Source organism: Crocuta crocuta, unplaced genomic scaffold (genome assembly GCF_008692635.1).
Source record: "Crocuta crocuta isolate KB4526 unplaced genomic scaffold, BGI_CrCroc_1.0 scaffold167, whole genome shotgun sequence".
NCBI lineage: Eukaryota > Metazoa > Chordata > Mammalia > Carnivora > Hyaenidae > Crocuta > Crocuta crocuta.
The window spans coordinates 8,861,700-8,885,375 of NW_027532406.1; the positions used below are offsets into that span (position 1 = coordinate 8,861,700).

General features: G+C 34.7%; 1 protein-coding gene across 1 annotated transcript in view; it reads left to right on the plus strand.

The window, feature by feature from the left end:
• CTNNA3 (catenin alpha 3) overlaps positions 1–23,676 on the plus strand; it is a 1,601,461-nt gene that overhangs the window by 1,027,148 nt on the left and 550,637 nt on the right. The window contains exon 11 of the mRNA XM_077778723.1: positions 7,748–7,904. Coding sequence (XP_077634849.1) covers positions 7,748–7,904 — 157 coding nt within the window. The remainder of the gene's footprint in view (positions 1–7,747; positions 7,905–23,676) is intronic.

Here is a 23,676-nt window from a genome sequence, read left to right on the forward strand (position 1 = left end):
TGGCAGGATCAAACCAGTTACAGCATTTCCTTAAGTCAAAGCCTAATCCAGAGTAAAGCCTTAACTCTCTTAAAGGCATGCTGAGAGAGATGAGGAAGCTGCAGAAAAAGTTTTGAAGTTAGCAGAGGTGGTTCATGAGATTTAAGGAAAGATGCTGTCTTTCTATCATAAAAACGTAAGGTGAAACAGCAAGTGTCAATGTCAAACTCCAGCAAATTATCCTGAAGATTGAGCTAACATGGTTTATGAAGGTGGCTACACTCAACTTGTAGGGGCTCACGACTTCAGGGGAGCCAGGTGTTTGATAACAGGTGTTGGTTGCAGGTGTAATGGAAATAGCAAGAGAACTAGAGTTAGAAGAGGAGGATGAAGATGGGACTGAGTTGCTGCAATCCCTTGATAAAGCTTATAACAAATAAGTTGCTTATTTTTTCTTTCATTAACTTAAAGTTTTTATAAATGCCAGTAGAGTTAATATAATATTATAATAATTTCAAGTGATACTACAATGATTAAAAATTTCATATATTACTCGGTGCCCATAATAAGTGTGCTCATAATCCCCTTTACTCATTCACCCAATTCTCCCATCCACCTCACCTCTGATAATCATCAGTTTGTTTTCTATAGTTAAGATTCTGGGTTTTTTTTTTGCTTTATTCATTTGTTTTGTTTCTTAAATTCCACATATGAGTGAAATCATACAGTATTTGTCTTTCACTGACTATTTCACTTAGCATTATACATTCTACCTCTATTCACATCACTGTAAATGGCGAGATTTCATTCTTTTTCACGTCTTATTAATATTCCATTGTGTATATATACCATATCTTCTTTATCCATGCATCTATTAATGGACACTTAGGAGGCTTTCATAATTTGGCTATTGTAAATAATGCTACAATAAATATAGGGAGGCATATATCTTTTCAAATTAGTTCTCTCATATTCTTTGAGTAAATACTCAGTTGTGGAATTACTGGATCATATGATAATTCTATTTTTAATTTTTTGAGAAATCTTCATACTGTTTTGTACAGTGGCTGCACCAGTTTTCATACCATCAATCGTGCATGAAGGCTCTTTTTTCAAATGAGTTACTTCTTATGGATGACCAAAGAAAGTGGTTTCTTGAGATGAATGTACTCTTGGTGAAGACCCTATGAAGACTGTTGAAATGAAAACAAATTATTTAGAATATTACATAAACCCAGTAAATAAAGCAATGACAGGGTTTGAGAGGATTGATTCTAAGTTTGAAAAACATCCTGCTGTGGGTAGATGCTATCAAACAGCATCACATTTATAAAGAGATTGTTCATGAGAGGAGGAGTCAATTGATGCAGCAAACTTCATTTTTATCTTATTTTAAGAAATTGCTACAATCACCCTAACCTTCCACCACCAGCACCCTGATCTGTCATCAGCCATCAATATCAAGCAAGAGCCCCCATTAGCAAAAACATTATGACTCACTGAAGTTCAGATAATGGTCATCATTTTTTAGCAATATTTATAGTTAAGGTATATACATGTTTTTTGTGTTTTGTTTGGTTTTTGTTTTGTTTTGTTTTGTTTTTAGATAAAGCTATTTCACACTTAGTAGACTACAGTTTACACTGAAAAATAAAAAAATTAAAGGATTCATTTGACTTGTTTTGCTGTGGGGGTCAGAAACAGAACCTGCAGTATTTGCAAGGTATGCTTATACGGTTAAATGGTTTTTCACACAGGTGCCAAGATCTTTCAATGGGTAAAGAGAAGTCTTTTGAACATATGATACTGGGAAAGTTGGATATCCACATGTTAAAGAGTGAAGTTGGACCCTTACCTTGCACCATATACAAAAATTAATTCAAAATGGATCTAAGGCCTCAAAATAATAGCTAAAACTTCAGAATTCAAGAAAACATAGCACAAAAACTGCATGAAATTAAATTTGGTAATGATTCCTTGCATATGACACCAAAAGCACAGGAAAGTAAAGAAAAATAGATCAATTAGACTTTATTAAAATGAAAACCTTTTGTGCAAAGGAGGACACTACCAGGGAAATGAAAAGACAACCCACAGAATGGGAGAAAACATTTGTGCTAAGAGATTAATATCCAAAATATATATATTTTTTAAATTTTCAGTGTATTTAATTTATTTGTGTGAGAGAGAGACAGAGTGAGCAGGGCAGGGTCAGAAAGAGAGGGAGGTACAGAATCTGAAGCAGATCTAGGCTCTGAACTAGCTGTCAGCACATAGCCTGACGCAGGGCTCAAACCCACGAACTGTGAGATCATGACCTGAGCTGAAGTCGGATGCTTAACCGACTGAGCCATCCAGGCACATCAATATCCAAAAAATATTTTAAAATCTCTAAAACTCTACAACAAAAGAACAAACAGCTCAATTTAAAAACAAGCAAAAATTTTGAATAGATATTTATCCAAAGAAGGTATACAAATGGCCAAGAAGCCCATGATAAGATGCTCAATATCACTAACAATTAGAAAATAAAATCAAAACCACAGTGAGATTCTACTTCACACACATTATTATAGATACTATTTGTATCAAAAGCAGAACATAAATGTTGGCAAAGATGTGGAGAAAATGGAGCTTTTGTTCATCATGAAAATGTAATAAGCTGAAGCTATTGTTGAAAATAGTATGGTATTTCCTCAAAATAATTAAATATAAAATTACGTTATTTAGTAATTTTATTTCTGGGTATATACCTATAACGTTTGAAGTCAAGGCTGAACCACATATTTGTACATCAATGTACATAGCAGCATTAGTCACAATAACCAAAAGGTGGAAACAACCCTATTTCCATAAACAGATGAATGGATAAACAAAATATGCTATGTACATATAATGGAATATTGTTCAGCCTTAAAAAGGAATGAGGTTTTGACACATTCTACCACATGGATGAACCCTGAAGATATTGTAATATGAGGGAAAGCAAGGCACAAAAGGCCAAATATCATATGATTCCATTTCTTTGAAGTATCTAGAATAGAAAAATTCATAGAGTAGAATAGTGTGTTTTAGAAATAGTTTATAAATACAGTATTAACTCTAACTGACATGCTTAGCATAACAAGAAGTAAAGATGAACAAGATATAGTCCCACCTATGACAGAGGCTCATGTGAAGCAGACACTTATATAAACAGTCATACAATACCATAAATATTTAGTTATATGAAAGAAGAACTTTTCAAACAGAATACAATTCAGTTACCTGGTTATAGGGAAAAGGACAGGTTTCACAGTATATAGTGACATTTCACCAAGTTTTTAGAGATAAGAAATATTTCCTCAGGTGGACCAGCACAGGGAAAGAAAAGGAGCAAGGATGTTAAAGTGTTTCAGTTGTAAGAGCAAAGTCATGGAGATGTAAAGATACATGGTATCATCAGGAAATGGAGCTTACGACAGTATGGCCAGAACATAGGCTAACATGGGGGGAAGAGATTCTCATAGCACAGTGAACTGTTAAGGGCCAGCCTGTGGAGGATTTTAGTCTGTGAATCAGTGAAAGGCATTTGGATTTTATTCTTGGTCAACTAGGATCTATCAAAGGTTTTTAGCAAGGGAGGGATGTGGTCATTTCTGCATTTGAAAACAGAAATGTGTTTGTAGTGGGGAGAATGGCTTGGAGTAAACTGGAATTAGGAAATACTTAGAAGGCTATTATATTAGTCGTGTTTAAATACAATACGTTCCTGAAGTTAGAGACTCTTTCAAAGGTGAACTGACTGACAAGGTGATTCACAGGGTTAAGGGTGAAGAAGAGTGATTCTGACATGCACACATCTCAACCATAATCTGAAGAAAAATGCCTCAGAATTCAATGTAATGTATTTCGTTCACCTTTACTTATAGAAGAAGATAACTTCAGAATTGTCCCCCCATCCCAGATATATAGATAAAATTCTAGGAGTGTGACACTGGAATGAATATTTCTTCTGCCTTAAAGAGGGTTACAATATTTTCTGAATTTTGTCTCCTTTTAGGTTTAAGCTAAATATCGGGAAAGTCAAGTAGGATAAAGTTTTCTCATAGTGCGCACTGTTGAATCAGATAAATTGGATCAGAAGCAGAACTGAAAATGTCCTTACAAAATATAGCCTGGCTTTTATTCATGACTCAATATTCCCACTGAGGGTTCTGCACCAGTTCTTTAAAAGTATGCCTTTCTGTAAAGGCATAATTTCAGTACAACATCATGAGTACAGTTGTCCAATTGCAGGGACAATGAAACACCAGAGACCAAAGCCTTTGCAGTGTACACAAATGTACATTATAAGTTAATAGGTTAATAAAACTCTAAAACTAAAGTCAAGGAATACTGCACAGTAGTTATTTCTAAAAGTAGTGTGTGTTTTCCTAAAATTCAATGTGTCCCTCTTTCATAAAAATGAAATAGAAGTATATCAACATAATATTTTCAAGAAACTAATTTCTCCCCTCCTCTACCTCCAATAATTCTTTGAAAGTCATTTAAGTAAGGTATAGCCTTTAGTTTACTGAGCAGAATATGGTTCTTTTTTAATCTTATTGCTATCATATTTTGATGAAAGCTGAATCCTGTGTCCAATATTCTGCTACACCATTGACTCCTGTTTTCCAAATTCAAAAGCTGCTTTTAGTCCTCATTATCCTTGACAGCATTTAACCTTTTGAAAAGATTTTCTTCCTCATCTCACTCTCTAATACCTTTGTTTTCTACATCCTCCTTGATGATTCCTTCTCTCATCTTTGTCATTTTCAATTTATTTTTCCCTTCTAAGGGAACTTTCCAAAGGTTGTTCTCTTCTTACCATTGTCTTCTTTGATTTTCTTCCAAATCTATTACTATCTCCTTTTGCTGAATAGTCCTTAAAAGGTGAGGTTCAGCTCTGCTTCTAAGCCATTGCACGTGCTATTGCCCCTTCCTAAAAAAGGAATCACATTATAGTAATTTCAGCTTATTCAGATTTTAGTCCTTTGGACATCTTATGGAACTGGAAACTTTTCCTGTGTTGTAGAGCATCTTGTGCTACCTTTATAATAACCCCCATGTTATAGCATGTCTGTCTGTCTATATATCTATGTATTTATCAATCTCTCATCTACCTATTTATTTCTGATCCCCCCTCCCCCTGCCTTGTCTAACTATCTATATGTATCTTGCAGTGGTTCTCAGAATCAGAAACCCAAGCACATCACCATCACCAGGGAACTTGGAAAGGCAAAACCTGTGGCCTCAAAGCACATCATGTGAATCAGAAACTCTAGGGGGTGGCTCAGAAATTTGTGTTTTAACAAGTCCTCCAGGTGATTCTGATACAGGCTGAAGGCTGAGAATCACTGGTATGTTGCGATTGCCTGGCTTTTGGCTGATTTCTCTACTAGATTATGGACTTGTTTTAGAAACTATGGTGGAATCTTTTTGATTGTGAATTCAGTATCCAGTGTAGAATCTGATACATTGTTGCTATATAAAACTACTTTTTTCAATGCATATATAAATAAATGAGTAAATAAATGACAACTTTTTTATGAGCTCCAATTCAGCTCAGGTAACTGTGATTTGTATGGAGAGCTGGGTCACTTCAAAGCCAGTATTTCTAATAGGAAAGTTGACATCTAATACTCCTCAGTAACACTGTCTTCCAAAACAATTGCACATATTTGCTTCTATAACCCTGACCGACTTTTTGGCTCTCTGGCCTCTCCTTTTCTATCAATACTAAAATCATTTTCCAAACTATTCATGGAAAAACCTTAATTATCATCTTTCTTTGAAGAATAACTTCAAAAAGTAAAGAATTCCATTTATTATGAGTATATAACTAAAACATATTCACCATCAAAAAATCTAAAAATTCAGTTACACACACAAATAAAATTAAAAGCACTGGAAATTCCATACCTCCAAGAGAACCATTACTAATTGGTGCATGTATTCATTTAACTTTTATTTCTATCATGTTTGCATTTCAGTGTTTGCTATGGAGCATAATATTTTGTAATCTACTGTAACTGCAGTATTTTGGATGTATTTTCCACAGATTTCTTTTTTTTTTTTTTTTTAATTTATTTCTAGGAGAGAGAGACAGCGTGAGCAGGAGAGGGTCAGAGAGAGAAGGAGATACAGACTCTGAAATTGGCTCCAGGCTCTGAGCTGGCAGTCAGCACAGAGCCCGACGCGGGGCTCGAATCCACGAACCGCGAGATCATGACCTAAGCGAAAGTTGGACGCTTAACCGACTAAGCCACCCAGGCGCCCCCACAGATTTCTTAATGGCTGCATATTTTTGGCAGTAATTTGACCTATCCTTATCCTTCCTTAATTAATTGGAAGTTCCTTCAAAACCTTTTCATTACCTCTGCACTGGTAGTCCAGGCTCTCTCTTACTCCTATAACCTATTGCAATAGCCAGCTATGCCAGATTAATCTCTCTAAAGCTTATTTCTGGGGACCTGGATGGCTAAGTTGGTTAAGCCTCTGGCTCTTGGTTTTTGGCTCAAGTCATTATCTCATGGTTTGTGGGTTCCAGCCCCACATCAGGCTCCATGCTGACAATGCGGAGCTTATTTCAGATCCTTATTCTCTGTCACTGTCTTTCTCTATTTCTCTCAAAATAGATAAATAAACTTTCAAAAATTAATAAAGTTTGATTCTGAGCAAATTGCTCAAAAGTCAAAATTACTCTCTAGTGTCTTCCCAAAAAGGCCAGGTCCTGAGCAGGACCATCAAGGATTCCTGTTGATTTCTTTTGCATACACAGGCTCTCGGTGAGACTGCTCCCCACTTTCACAGCATTTCCTCCATTTTCCCACCTTTTAAATTTTGCTACTTCTCTGTTCCACTATTCTTTTCAACTAGCAGTTTTACTCAACTAGCCACTTCAGTGTGAGGCCTTGTTAAAATCACAAACTTCCTTCCTTCACGACCAATCCATTCCTTATCTCTTTTCTCTGCTATATTTTTTTTCTCCTCAGTTCTTATAACCATGTAACAGACCATATATTTGACTTACTTAACTTGCTAATTCCCTTGTGTTTGACTATAATAAAAGCTCCATGAAGACAATGATCTTTGCTTCTGTCTTATTTATTGCCATATCCCTAAAATCTAGAACAATGCTTAACACAAAAGACACTCAGAATATATTTGAAATAATGAATGAATGAACTAATGAATTAGTTAATAATTAATATTTACTGGCAAAATTCTACAAGACCTCTAGGAAGTCAAAGATGTTATTGCAAATAGTGCAGACATTCCCTACTGACTTATGCCATGTGAATCCAAATGACCATTTAGCATGTTTCTCTTCTCTGAAAATTTTCTTTAGAACTTCTGCTGAAGGTGATCTCTTGGCTTTCTAAAGACTATTGAGCATTAGCTGTGGTTATGATATGTATTGCATACTGAATCGAGTTATGGTTATATGTTGCCCTTCTCATTGGGTATTAGAGAAGCTCCTTTAAGGCAGATACTAGTTATCCTTGTATCTCTTGCAATTCTTAGTGCATTGACAATAAGTAGTTCTAAAATAAATTATACTATTGCCACAAATATAATTAAAGTATTACCAAGAGCAAAGAGGGAGTTATACATGAGGGCATTTTACCATTGTCCCGTTAAAGATGTATTTGTCTATTTTTCTTTTTTTAAAGAATACCTGTTATCTGCACACTGGTTACTATTTCCAAAGAAATCACCATGTGAAAATTTTATATCTTTGCAGATCATTAATGCTGCACTTGCTTTGGCTGCAAGACCCAAAAGTCAAGTGGTCAAAAAAACCATGGAAATGTACAAGCACACCTGGGAGAATCACATCCACGTCCTCACCGAAGCTGTAGATGACATTACAAGCATTGATGACTTCCTCGCGGTATCTGGTATGTTTTAAATCTTTTAATTTATACATTTGCTCTTGTCAGTTTTCTGAAGCAGGGTAATTCTGAATATAATTAATTGTATGCAATATAATGAGACTCTTTTTAATAATCATCTTTCTTGAAGCAAAGTGCTGCTATGTGTGATCTACTCTAGGATAATGAGCCTCATGGCTGGTAATCCTTACAACTCAACAATTTACACTGTGTCTCTGAAAGAAACTCCTATTCACAGACAAAGCATAATTGAAAATATTAACTGCAAATTTTAGGCATTTTCTGGCTTTTTTAATTTAAAAAAATCATCTCTCCCCCTGTTATATTTTTATCTTTTGATTTCCCTGCACTTCTCTTCCAACAGAGTTTTCTCCACTCAGGAGAAAGAGAGAGAGAGAGATAAACGGGAAAACTCTTCATTGATTTGAGGATTTGAGATACAATATGTACTTTAGCTTCCTATATATGTATTTGAATAATGATCTAAATAATCAAATAAATACATCTAAACATTTAACTACATCAGTTACAGATGGGTTTGAGATTCCATGTCAAGCCTAGATGATACTTTTACCACAGAATAGAACAGTGTCCCATGGGGTTATGAAATTATTCTCATAAAGCCATAGTCTCAGAAGTATAGCTTGGTTTTTAATTATATTGTTGTAACAGCAAAGAACTATTTAATCTTTTTTTAAATTTTCTTAAAACTTAAGCCTCTCGTTAAAATAAATCAAATTTTCCTTTTTTTTTGAAAAGAGATCTTGGAATGTGACAATATTATTTTTTATAAAATGAAAATTATCATCAAGTTCTAATATCCTTTTATCTTTTAAACGTTTCCTAATATGGTTTGTTTACCCCATGGGATTCATTACTTTCATGCATGTATATATTTTCATCTTGAACAATAGTCCCAGAATCCTAGTGTATTTTCATGATGCATTAATGATAAGAAAATGTGTGGTGATTTTAAAAATTGTAATGTTTATTTATTTTTGAAAGAGAGCCAGAGAGTGTGAGTGGGGAGAGGTGGAGAGGAGGGAAATACACAGAATCCTAAGTAGGCTCCAGGCTTCGAACCCAATAGAAAATGCATTGTAATTATTTTAAAATTGTGTTATTTCTATAGAGCTAAAAACTTTGAGAATAATGGAAAATATATGGGAGAAAAAAATATATATATGTTTTTAAATAATTGTGTCATCAGGTATATAATAAATATTTAGCTGGGTTTTTCCACATCAGTATATATTATTTTTCCCTTAATTTTTTATATAGTTTATTTTTGAGTCAGAGAGAGACAGAGCATGAGTGGGGAGGGGTAGAGAGAGGGAGACACAGAATCTGAAACAGGCTCCAGGCTCTGAGCTGCCAGCTCAGAACCCAATGCGGGGCTCCAACCTCGGAACCACGAGATCATGACCTGAGCCGAAGTTGGACACTTAACCGACTGAGCCACCCAGGCGCCCCTTTCTTTAATTTTTTTTTAATGTTTAGTTTTGAGAGAGAAAGTCAGAGCACGAGTGGGGGAGGGGCAGAGAGTGTGAGACACAGAATCCAAAGCAGACTCCAGACTCTGAGCTGTTGGCAGAGTCCAGCGCAGGGCTCGAAGGCATGAGCCATGAAATCATGACCTGAGACAAAGTCAGATGCTTAACCAACTAAACCACGCCGGAGCCCCACATCATCATTATATATCCTTAAAAAATCATTCATTTATCTGTTTTCTTTAGTTTATATATAATTTATATAAATTAAAATTTTAACTGCCATAAATGGTGTTTATTAAACATATTTTTGTCTATTTGCTGTCTTCTTAGTATACATTTTGGGTATATGTGTATCCAATCAACATCTTATGCCGGGACATGTTTAATTGTTAGTGGTAGATTCTGGGTTTTAGTTGGCTCTTTAGGTTACAAAACAAAGGAAACTTCTCATAATACTCCATGTAAAGGCACTTTATTACAGGTATACTAATGGCACAATAGGGAGACTCTCCAGGACACACAAGAATGAGAACCATAATTGGCCAAGCCTTGGATGAGTAGAGCTGTAGAAGGCCTGGCATTGGAGCAGCTCTGTAGGCCTCAGAACAGGAGCTCATGCTTTTTCTTTTCAGTGCTGGATTACCCTGACCTGGCAACTTTCTGAGTCTGGTACTTTCTGTGAACAGAATGCTTTGTGTACCCATAACAGAAAAATCATATGGAAGTTTCCTAAATAACCAAAATCTTCAATTACCTCATGTAATTAGATGTTTAAGGTAGTTGATTCTGGACTTACTAGTGAACGCATACCAAAGGATAGGGATAGTGAAGATATGTGAGGAGAAGCAATTTATCACTAACATTGTTTAGAATTGTCAGTACAGGGTAATAATTAAAAAGTGGACTAATATTTAATGTGTTTCATTATTTTTTAAAAATTCTTTACAGATAATGCACTCCATTATATTCTATACCCAGGGTGAACTCTTCCTACTTTGCTGCCCTTTGGATGCCCTAGTTGGTAGTGGTCTAAGGTTATTAATATGACCTATGTAGACATCTCTGTGTTCTACTGACTTTCCCTCATAGTTGCATCTAAAGCATTACATCTCAAAGTATTATACAGTACCACCTGAGGTAGGAAGGCAAGCTTATTGCCTTCAAGTTATCAGGAGGAAATCTTTCTTGGGTGATTCCATCAGAGTTTGTCTTACTTGTCATAGGTCAAAACTTGTTCCTGAATCTATCTCTGGACAAATTGCTGGCAAAAGAAAATGGGATTTCCGTGGTGGGCTTAGAGTGGTGATTAATGGTTAATGACTGACTAAGGGACAGAGGAAACGGTAGTCCTAATTTGTAGCACTTCCTGATTTCTGTGACATAAATACTCCCATGTTGGCAGGTCTCATGCTACCGATGTTATGTCACAGAACTCTGAGTTGGGAAGAGATTTATAAAAACATCTCTTGTGAGCTGGTATAAATGAAACCTAGCAGATTATTGAGCTTAGAAAAGTCATAATTGAACCATTCTGACTAATCACTTACCATCCAAACCAAATCCAGGGTTTTATGAGCAGAAAAGAAGAAAAAATGGCTGTTGACTAGAAGCAGATGTTTACCCCAAGCACTCAGTGACATCCACTCCTTTCTCAGGTCTCTTTGCTTTCATAATCTTACCTTGTATTAGTTTAGCATGAGCCCCATTGAGGACTCTCATTATAGCATAACTTTCAACATCCGTTCCCACAGCTAATAACATCTTTTCTCAGAATCTCCCTAGTTGAATAAATAAGAATCTAGCTGGCTTGATACATTTTTTTTAGTGTGCAGCTAAAAGTTCTAAGTCCGAGATCACAGGGCAACCAATGGATGGGTTACTTTATTTCAGATAGCTAATCATGGTTCAAATAGCTATGATGATGGCTGTCTCAATCTGGTAGCTCTTGTGTGTAGCCAATTTTCTTAGAAAAAAATTGCGGATATAATTAGCAGTGAATGCTTCTCTGGTGATTCTTTATAATAATCTTTTAGAATGTGCTGTTTGTACTAACAGACTTTTAATTCCTCTGTTTTCCAGGTAGAACAAATGACAAGTTAGTTCATATTTGTGAATTATCTAGAGAATATTGTGTTTTCAAAATTTTTATAACATTTCATCCTTTTCCTGGGCTTTCTTTCAGTAGTTAACAGCAATACTCCATTCTTTTTGTTTTCTTTTATAAAACTAAATAATAAAGGCCCTGAAAAGATTCCCACTGTCTCCTTGTCAGTTATGAAATTTGGGGATTCTTGTCACATCAGCTCTCCATATTAAAATATAAACAAAACTTAAAACCTAAAATCAGTGTGAAAGGATTTTTGGAATTTAAACTATTATTTTATTGTCATTAGCAAAGGTAGAGATCACATTGGTAGAATGTTTGTCTTATATAATGTTTTAGAGTAATTAAATAATCCAATATTGACAATTAGCTCCTAAAATAATACCAAATGTCTTTTAACTATTGTACTTCCAAATATAGAAATATCATTGATGATTTTTAAAGTCTATGTTTATATCATCACCAAATTCTCTTGATGCAAAGAAGTCAAAATACCACTTTTTGGGTTCTTTTGTTTCCTAAAATACATAGAAAACTCAATCAGTTCTTTCTTGAAAATCATAAGGAATATAGCCACCTTATCAATTTATTATATATTTGCAATTTTTATGTGTAAAAATAAAATGAAATAGTGAACAAAAACCCACCATTAAAATCAGAAGGGTATTTGGCAAGCTAAGTTCTCTGACATTCACTTGTACAAAAGAGGCCCTTTTTAGTTTAATGTTATTTATGTAAAAACTTTCAGTGTCTTGCAAGTAATTGGAAGTTCTTAAATGCATAGATCTTTAAACTTTTGTCCCACCAGTGAGTGTAGAAATTATTCCCACACCATTCTCTATGTTTTTTATCACTCTCTGAAAATACATATAACAAAACACTTGTGAGAAAGTTGCTGGTCTGAAAGTTTCTTTGATCAAGGTCTGTCTTTTATATGGACAGAATATGTGCCTATGTGAAGAGATGTATGAAGCTCTAGCTTTGCAACTTCCAGGATGCCTGAAATCGCCAGGATTAGTTATCCATGTGGGAGTATAAAACTGTTTCAGATCTCTGTATAAGATGCAAATTTGGAAGAGGAAACATATTAACACATACGTCAGCTTTTAGAATCATTGCATTAATTGACTCATTGTGCATTATAACCTCAAGGAACTAAATTCTGAAGTAAACTTTGATGAAAGAGGAAATGACTTGGACCCTAAAAACTATTCAACAATCACTAAGAGCTGATTACATGTGAGGATTTGTAAAAATATGACTTTTCTTTCATTCATTCATTCATTCATTCATTCATTAACTACTTATTACATAATTTTGGGTGCTAAACCCTACGAAATCTACTGGAGATTGAAAAATTAGTAAAAGTTAGTGGCAGAGATAAGTTGTAAGGAAGCTGTGATAATGTAGATTATTGGAGGGAGGAGACCACCTGAGGAATGGAGTAAGCCACGGACAATGGTTTGGAATTTTCTGAAAGAGAGATTGACCACTTACTGCTTAGAATAAGCACTGCAGTTCCCTTATTGTAAAAGGTTTCTCATTTTAAAGATAACATCATAATAACTCTTAGTAAGGTCAATATTGAATATTGAAGTGGTTTGGAGATCTTTTACTCCATGTCTTAAATTTCTCTCTCCTGTTAAAGAGGCTGCTTTTTTTCCATTGGATATTCTTTCCCACTTTGGGATGAGCACTGGGTGTTATATGGAAACCAACTTGACAATAAACTACTTAAGAAAAAAACATTCTCTCTACTAAGACCACTTTTCTCCATATCCATTGCTCTCACTCCAGGTTAAACCACTCCCTTTACCTGAATTACCACATAATGTTTCTAGTTTAACCTCCTGCTTCCAGATTTTTGCTTCAAGGCTGGCTTTCAGTAGGTATATGCTGAATGAATAAAAGTATTTATTCCCCTTTTTAATTCTGTGCAAGATTAATTTGGGGAGGTTTATGCCTTATGCTTTCAATAAATGTATTCATCTTTGGAATAAACAGTTTTTTGTTTTTTGGGGTTTTTTTTGTTTTATTTATTTCTAGGAGAGAGAGAGAGAGAGACAGCGTGAGCAGGGGAGGGTCAGAGAGAGAGGGAGTCACAGACTGAAACAGGCTCCAGGCTCTGAGCTGGCAGTCAGCACAGAGCCCGACACGGGGCTCGAACCCACGAACCGCGAGATCATGACCTAAGCGAAAGTCGGACGCTTAACCGACTAAGTCACCCAGGCGCCCCTGGAATAAACAGTTTTAAAAATCTTCAAATTATGAAAAATAATTTTAAGCATTAATCATCACAATGTTCTATGACCTAGACTTAGTGACACAAAGATAACTCTGATGCAGCCCTCAAAAATGCACTAACAAAAGCCTCTATGTTCATGACATTATAGTGAACATGATCATTGGCTGCTAAAAAGTTGTATCTGAATCATTTGAAAAAGAAAAATGAAAATAAATAGACTTAAAATTTTCTTTTAAAATTAATACCAAATAAACACATACTATTAGCAAGATCAAAATGTCATATCAATTGCACACAAAATAAACAATCTTAATACTCAATATAATCTTTGTAATATTTATGAATTAGGTACTGGGATAAAGGGTGACAAATATAGTATATACCTATACAAAGATAAGTTATAAAATATAACTATAACCAATTATCTATTACCATACATTCACTTATATATATCTTCATCTTATACCCATTTGAAATTTTAGTTGGTTAAAGGCATCAAGACCTGACATGTTTCAGTAAAAAATATATTCTTTTAAAATTGGGATTTAAATTTGTTGTTCTGCAAACATGGATTTTGATAAAAATATATTGAATGCCAGCCACATGCAAGGTAATATTCTGGAAAGTGGAGGAGGATATAAAGAAGGAAAAGGCACAATGTTTGCTTTCAGAGAACTTAGAATCTAATATATACAGATCAGATCCCAAGGGATTTTAATAGTTGTATTAACAAAATGCTGTGCAATTAATGCTGCTGGAATGTCAGAGTATTGAGGGAAGCATTTTTAAGGAGATAGTGTTTGAACTGAATCGTTGAATTCAGTTGAACCTTGAACAACCTTCAGTTGAATCTTGAAGAAATTGGAATAGCAACACAGAAATAGAGAAAAGTGTGTGAAAGCACGTGGTGACTTTGAGAAACAACCAGTTGGCCAGCATGACAGAAATAAAGGGCACATCTGGTGTGAAAAGTCAACAGGTGGTATTATGTAAGACTCTAAATATTTGAGGAAGATGTAGATTACCTAAAATACTAAATAGTCATGTCACAGACTACATCAGTTTTTCAGAACACTAACTGCTGAAAACCACTCTTACAGAATGAAGTAGTATAGAGCTAAAGAATTATATTGTTCTTAGAAGTAAAACTAAAGTAAATCCAATATCAAACAGGTGTCCCCTCACTTTCTCCACCTTGCCTCCAAGAAACAAAACATAAGACTGACACATCCAAGATGTAACAAGAGGAAGGTGAGGTGAGAGCCAATTTGATGACTTAAAACTGGCTCAGGCCAAATAACTTAGGTGCCTGTTTACCAAGAAAAGGATCTCTTCATCTGGATAGTCCAGTGGTGATATACAACCAGAATCTTCTATACCATTGGCTAAAATAAAAAGGCAGTGTTGCGGTTCTAAGACTTTTTTTCCTCTGGGTTCTCTGTGATTACATTTTCATGTGATGGTATATGCCTCAGTGATCACTGAGGAGACTTCAGGGAAATTATACACACAGTTTTACATAAGTCATAGAAAGACAGGGAGAAAGCATGCTTTCAAAATTGATTGAATAGGTTCTCCCAAAGTAATCCATTATTGCTCTATTTATAATTATGTTTTGAATAACTCCCTAAACTTGCATGACAAAAGAATAGTTTGGGCATGGGAACTGGAATTTATCACGCATCATTCCATGTACTAACAGGCAAGTTTACCCAAGATGCTCTCATTTGAATGAACAATAGATATATTGCAGGACTATTGTTTGAATATTAAGAATTTGATTGTTAGAAAAACCATAATTAGAAGTCCATTTTTACCTTATTAAAATAAGATTTGAGAATTTATGTCAGAACTTTAAGATAAGCCGGAGTAATCATCAATAATCCTACTGGTGAAATAAGCAGCACTAAGGACTTGCATCTCAGACTTTTATATAAAGGTAATAAATATTTCCTAAATTCTGAAGATCTACCAGCTATGTACTTATAAAGGCTCTGAATGATAAAATAGACCTTTAATAAAGGATTTTCTTAAATTTGCCTTAGTAAATGCATGTATAGTATTAATTACCATATTATTTGTGATGAACACATTGACAGAAATTTGCAATAAAAACAGAGAATCAAAGTGAGCCCCAAAATTTCATTTGCATTTAGTTATTTCCAGGCAGTGTCTCAACTGTAAGCACATGCATTTGTTTTTATTTATTTAAAAAAATTTATATGTTTATTTATTTTTGGAGAGAGAGATTGACCGAGTACAAGTGGGGAGAGAGTAAGAGAGAGATGGAGACACAGAATCCCAAGCAGGTTCTAGGCTCTGAGCTGTCAGCATAGGGCCCGACGTGGGGCTCAAACCCACAAACTGGGAGATCATGACCTGAGCCAAAGTCAGACGCTCAACCAACTGAGCCACCCAGGTGCCCCTAATACATGCATTTAATAAGTATAATTTGGATAAACAAAACTCCTTAATATGGTGAATCCTGTGGGAATTATAGATTAGATGAGGGATTTGAAGGAAAGTTTCTCCCCGCTATACAATAGTCTCCCACCTACTTGTGACTCTAAGATGTGCTCCTGAGCATTCTGAAAGACCAAAATCTTCAGATAGAGATAATGTTTTGGCAGGAAAAGCAGGATGCTTCCTATCTACATTTTCTCCAAAGATAGGAAAAATGGAAGAAACATGCATCCTGCTACACAGGTGGATGCAGATACAAAATCTGAAAGTATGAATTCATGTGTTTGAGTTTGCAAATTTGTGTTGCCATACTTTTGGGTCTTTAACAGCATTCCAGAGAATCTTAACAAAACAGTGAAAACCTTGTCTTATAAATGGCTCCAGAGCTTGTGCTGTGAACAGTTTACATATATTTGAGAAATACAGCTAGGAATTACATTCTCACAAAGCATATATCATCCCTATTAAGATTTTACCACTAAAGGAAATCCTATAGATGAGACATAAAGACAATGGATTGTCTCTCAAGAATCCATGGGAATCACAAGAGATGAGTCTGGAGTGGGTTAAGTATGTTTAGAATTGATTATTTTGTTTGGAAAATAACCTCTACTCATTAAATTCCCTTCTCTAAAATATTAATAATTATATTTTTTTGCCATGGTCTGAATGTTTGTGTCCCACCAAATTCTTATGTTGAAACCCTAGTGTCCAATAAGAAAGTATTAGAAGGCAGGCCTTTGGGTAGTACTTAGGTCAGGAAAGTAGAGCCCTCATGAATGGAATTATTGTTCTTATAAAGGAGACCCTACAGAGATCTGTAGCCCCTTTCACTATGTGAGAACACAGGGGTGGACATTGGATATTTAATAAATGTGTACTGAACACCTACTAGGTGATAAGACTGTTAATTCCTGATGATAGAACAGGACTCTCTACCTTCTTAGAACTCACATTCTTGCATGGATGGAAGAATTAAATTAAATGATATACACTAAAACCATGGTTTGTGAGCATAATTCATTCCAGAAAAACATGCTTGTAATCCAAAGCACTTGTATATCAAAACTAATTTCTCCCTAAGAAGTAATGGAAACTCAGATGATTCATTGCACAACCCAGAAATATTCATATAAAATTATTTTAATACAGTAATATAATACAAAATAATAAAGCAAATACAAAATATAAAGTAAAATAAACAAATTAGCCTGCACTTACCTTTGAAAACCTTCGTGGTTGGTGTGAGGGAGATAAGAGAGAGGAGGGTTTTTGTATAGGAGAACATTCACTATCATTAATAGATGTTGACTACAGTACAATGTTAATAACCTCTTGTCATATCCTGTATTTTATGTAACTGGCAATAAGGCAGCAGAGGACAGGGTCTGTATCTGCAGGCAGCCTGACCTAGAATGAAGTACAGCATTCCTAAGCTTACTGTTGTATGGAAAAGCAAAGGACTGACCATAGGTGCTTCAAAGTGACAAAAAATACACTATACCAGTTGTGAGCACCTTCCAATGTTCTGAATAATCATTGATTTCTGTCAGACAACATGAGACAAAGCATCCAAGGATGGGAGACAATCACCCACAATCCTAGAGCGAGAGAGAGAGAGAGAGAGAGAGAGAAAGAGAGAGATCCATTGTGATCATGTAATGTTTGGGGTCATGTACTACTCATGTTGCAAGACATCCCTCATTTATCAAGTTAAGATGTATTAGAAATGTTTACTCACCTTTTGAAACACTCACAGAACAAATTAAAATCCAATGTTTTACTGTATTTAAGATGCTTTGAAGACTGATTAAGACATAGTGGCTCAGTAAAAGATAGATATTATTTACTAGTATCTTTGGCAGGCCATTGTTAAAATTTAAAACAGGTACGATAAAGATAAATCTCCTTAATTTAAAAAAAAATGTTTACTTATTTACTTTGAGAGAGAGAGAGGACATACACAGGAGAGGGGTAGAGAGAGAGGAAAGGAGAGAATCCCAAACAGGCTCCATGCTGTCAGTGCAGAGGCCATTGCAGGGCTTGATCTCACAAACTATGAGATCATTATCTGAGCCAAAGTTAAGAGTCAGATGCTTAACCAGGTAAGCAGCCCAGGAGACCCAAAGATAAATCTCTTTAAAGGAGCTACCTTTTTAAATTATCCCAATAATATATTACAGTTTATCAAAATAACTTAAGAATTATCTTGAAAACCATGTTGTAATAACTATCACGTTATATATCACATGTTATAACAACTAAGACAAAAAACTAAAAAAAACTGATTTAATGTCAGATATTGACGATGTAGTAAAATGAACACTCTTCTACACTGCTTCTGCGGAAGGTTAATTATTATCATTTGTTTGAAGAACAAGACAGGAAAATGTGGTATCTGGACTATTTTGCCACAAATATATATACATAAAACATAATAAGATATAGAAACTAATCCATGTACCTCAATAACAATGGATGTTATTTTTTTCATCAGATTTTGTTCTCAAATTACTTTTAAAGAATAAAGCATTACAATCTTGTACACATATTCATAAAGAAAATTTATGCAGATATGATCATTATGGATTTTTTAAATAGTGAAAGTTTGAAATAATATAAAAACCCATCAGTAGGAGCATGAATAAATAGCAGCAAACATAGTTGTTAAAACAAACTTGTTTCATATGTCAACAGAACAGATTTTTAAAAGCAATATTGAGTAAATTAGCAAGTTTTAGAGCAATATGAACAGTAGGGTGCCGTAAATGCCACACATAACAAATACGTGAGAATAACTAACTCTGGAGAGGAAGGAGTTGAATGGGGCTGAGAAAGAGTACATGTGGGACTTAGATTGTAATGCGTCATTCTTTAAAAGTAATATCAGAACAAAATCTGATGAAAAAATAGCATTCATTGTTATTGAAGTATATAGATTAGTTTCTATATTTTATTATGATTTCTACTTTTCTTAAATTTTTATAGTAAAGGAGTTACAGGAGAAGTAAATATCAAAGTACAAAGACAGACAGCATGGTTGATTATGTGCCTAGGCTAACACAGAGATCTTCCCAGGTGACCCATATCAGCACCTGAAACTCACCAAATAAAGGAGATCACCCAGAATTCTTCAATTTGATTGTGAATCTCAGTAATACCAAGTAAGAAAATGTTTTGTGAAGGTGAACCTAAACCTTTATCACTAAGAGTCAGATTCTGATGGACTGATATTTTGTGAGATTTTATACTATTTTTTATCCTTATTCTGTGAATGAGGGTATCAAAAAGGATGGCTAGACTTAGAAAATAATTGTGAAATATTTCAAGCATCCATAAAAGACTAGAGTGTATAGAATAATAAACAGTGTAACTTTACCAGGAAGCTTTATCAAACCTTCCCGTTTGTCATACTTCTTACTACATGTAAAATTGGAGACCCTTGTGTAACTTTTTATAGGTTTTTACAAGTTTCCTTTTATTAGGAATTTTGATGAAAGCTCTTGCCTCTTAATAAGCAGCTCTGCATGACAGACATATTCCTTCTATTGCATTAGATCTAAAGTATCAAAATAATCAGAACCAGTTTTAGGGAATAGAATCTTTTTACTTTAGGTATACAAAGCTAATGATGAAAAATTTCCCATAAGGGCATGATAACATGATTTGAGCAATATTCTACGCTACCATCTTTACAGAAATTGAGATAAGTAATGGAGGAATGAATGTCTTTGAAGCAAGTACTCAACACATATTTTGGTATTGACAAGTTAATCAATTATTGTGTTAGTCAAAATACTGAACAATTTCTATTTACCCTGGAGATAACTGTGGTGAATAAGACATCGGACTTATTTATTATGGATCTATAATCTATTTGAAGAAACAGTCCCTCAGATGCCAATTGTAATGTGGTAAAATAGTTTCTGTTAAGGCTGTCTTTCTATCAGCAAAGAAATTGTGTGACAGCCAATCTTTGAAACCTCATCATTTTGTAATTATTACTTGAATTTGTGATCACTCTTTCATATATTGACATTTAAGGCCTATAGGATTTAATTCAAAGAAGGCTCAAAGCAAAATCTATGTTTACTATAATATTATTTTATTCATTTCTTTAATAATTATGGATGTACAGCAATTAATTTTCAATCTGGTTCTCCATAACAGTTTTTAAACTGTATAATCAGCAAGAATTTACAAATTAGTTAACACTTACATCCATTTATAAATTTTTTAAAGTTTTTTAAAAATTTTATTTTGAGAGAGAAAGAAGGAGCGAGCACTCATGTGAGCAGGGGAGGGGCAGGGAGAGAGGAAGAGAGAGAATTCCAAGCAGGCTCTGCACTGTCAGCACAGAGCCTGAATCAAGGCTTGAACACACGGACTGTGAGATCATGACCTGAGCTGAAACCAAGATCTAGATGTTTAATCAACTGAGCCACCCAGGCGCCCCTCCATTTATAATTTTATATATGCTTGTTTTCTTTTTATACCATAAGTTTCCTTGTAGGAAATCAGCTGCCTTGAAATTTCAGATTTTCATAACATGTACCTGTTATTTTGATAATTTAGGAATATGATTACTAAAAATCTAAACTAAAATATATATACTTGAAACTACCAAAAACCTAACACTTAATTGTAATATTTTGATTTAAAAATATCCAGTGCCATCTAGACCAGGTGTCACACAACTTCCCAAGGACTTTTCAGCTCAGTCTACTTTAGAAAATTTTAGGTGTAGTTAAAATTTAGGGGTTTTTTTTATAATGAAGTTCTAATATACTATATGTGGAAAATGGTCATGGGAGGAATGAAAAATGGGCTTTTTGGTTTATCTAAATAATTCAATGTATTATAACAGCATTTAAATTCCCAGAGTCATTTAATGTCTTCTTGCATGTTTGCATCCACCATTTTGATGGTGATTTATGTACTTTATGTTTCCATAATAAATTCCATATAAATCTTCTTCACCTAACTACATGGGAAATTTCATGAAAACAGAGATATCCATCTTGTGATTTTACTCTTTCTTTCTGAATTGGGTTATAAAATCTAGTTAGCTAAAATTGCATAAGTTTTAAGGTAACATCATATTCAAAGTATAGAAACTGGCTGAAGAACAATGGAGACTTACTCTAAATTATAGATCAGTTCTATATAGATCTGTTCAATCATATTTAGCAAAAACAATATGTGGTGGCTATATTAAAAGTACTTTATTAAAGCACAATATGTATTTAAACTGTCACGATTTAAATAAATTTATAAATTTTCTGCATCAATATATATACAGTTCTAATAGCTCTTCTATAGTGTGTGTGTGTGTGTGTGTGTGTGTGTGTGTGTGTGTGTGTGTGTTTACTTTGGTGCATGGCCTTTTTAATGTTTTTGATTGTTTTTGTTTTTAGAAATGTTGCTGTTAATATATGTGGAAATATTTATCCCAAGAATTCTGAGAGTTTTATAGCTATTTCCTCATTTATTGTTCTACCTAGAAAAAATTTGGCTAGAATAATCATGTTTAATGTATAGAAGCCTGTCACAAAGAATTCCTAAACTGCTTGCGTTCTCTAAGACAACAAGAAATAATAATGTTATGTTTAGCTAGTGTCTAACATAGAGGGTATGTAAAAACACCTCTCTTTCACGGCAGCCTATTATTCCCTATTAAAAAATATTTTCCTCTTAAATTGATTTTTACCTATATTTTAAATGTTTATTTATTTATTTTGAGGGGAGAAGGGGCAGAGAGAGGGAGAAAAAGAATCCCAAGCAGATTCCATGCTCAGCATGGGGTCTGACATAGGGTCATACAGATTTCACAGTCACAAGAAGAACCTGAGCCAAAATCAAGAATTGGTCACTTAACCGACTGAGCCCCCAGCACCCCTATTTTTTTAATGTCAAAATATGGAGGTCATGTTTAGACCACAAGTCTGGGTGTTCTATCTGGAACTTTCTTGGATCAGGGAGAAGGATGCACCTAACTTTTAAGGCTAACTTTTGATTTGTTACCCATTCTTCCTTTCAGTCAAATAATTGACAAAAGATCAACTCCTTTCCTGTATACGTCAATGGTTGCCAATGAGGACACAGCTGAACAATTTTGTAGATGATGTTAGAGCAAAATAAATATCCGTGTGAGCTAAACTAAACACAGTTTGAGGGAGAAAATGAAACATTTTTCTCTCTCATTGGAAGTTAGTGAGATTCTGGCTGAGAATTTAAATGTGAAAAAACAAAACAAGTAAAAAACACACAAAACATCATATTAGTGGGGTGATTGGGTAGCTCAGGTGGTTAAACCTGCGACTTTAGCTTAGGTCATGATCTCATGGTTCATGAGTTCAAGCCCCTCATCGGACTCTCTGCTGTCAATGCAGAGCGTGCTTCAGATCCCCTGTCTGTCTCTTTCTCTACCCTTCCCCTGCTCTCACTCTCTCTCAAAACTAAGTAAACATTTAAAAAATGATAAAACACACACACAAACATAAACAAAACAAAACAAAAAAACAAACAAGGGGCACCTGGGTAACTCAGTCAGTTGAATGTCCAACTTCGGCTCAGGTCATGATCTCCCAGTCTGCAAGTTTGAGCCCTGTGTTGGGCTCTGTGCTGAGAGCTCAGAGCCTAGAGCTTGCTTCGAATTCTGTCTCCCTCTCCCTCCACCCCTCCCACGTTCAAACTCTGCCCCTCTCTCTCAAAAATACATGAAATGTTAAAAAAGTAAAAGGAAAGACAAAAACAAAAACAAAAACTACATCAGATTAGTAAAATGAAGTCAAAGCAAGAGAAGGAACCAGACAGAGTAGGTGTGTGCTGATTGTTAGGTTTTACCTCATTGCACTTCCTTACACAATGTTTGATATACTGCAGATATTTAATAAACATTTGTTTAATTAAATCTGTTTTACTTAATAAACTCTCACTTGATTTCTACAGAACTAACCTTCAAGTAATCTAGGGTAGATTTACTCTTTACATTTGAGAACCTCCCAACACAGGCCTGAGGGCAGAGTCAGAATGTATACGTAGCATAACTATTCTAGGCAACTGCAAAAATCAAGGACCACTATGCTGTGATTTTCTTGTTGGTATAATAGTGCTGTTTCCAAATCAAGCTTCGTCTTGCTGTGTAATTGCACAGAATGATCACTGTGCACCTTTTGCCAGTGTGAAAGATTAAGCTCATTTCCTACACAGCTAAAGGTTTATGTGCCAAGATCTTTATTTCCTAATGTAAAACCTGATATGCCTTAATTTGGATTTTGTAATGCACTAACCTTAACCTTTTTTTCTGCTTAATTAGGCACTAACAAGTGATATACATGGGATTTATACGTATTTCAAACATTTTATGACATGTACCTAAATGATTGTCTTGACAATAGAGGAGAAAACTTTAAGGTACCTTTGGAAAAATATCTGTGAACAAGACAAAAATCTTGTACTTTTGCCACATTT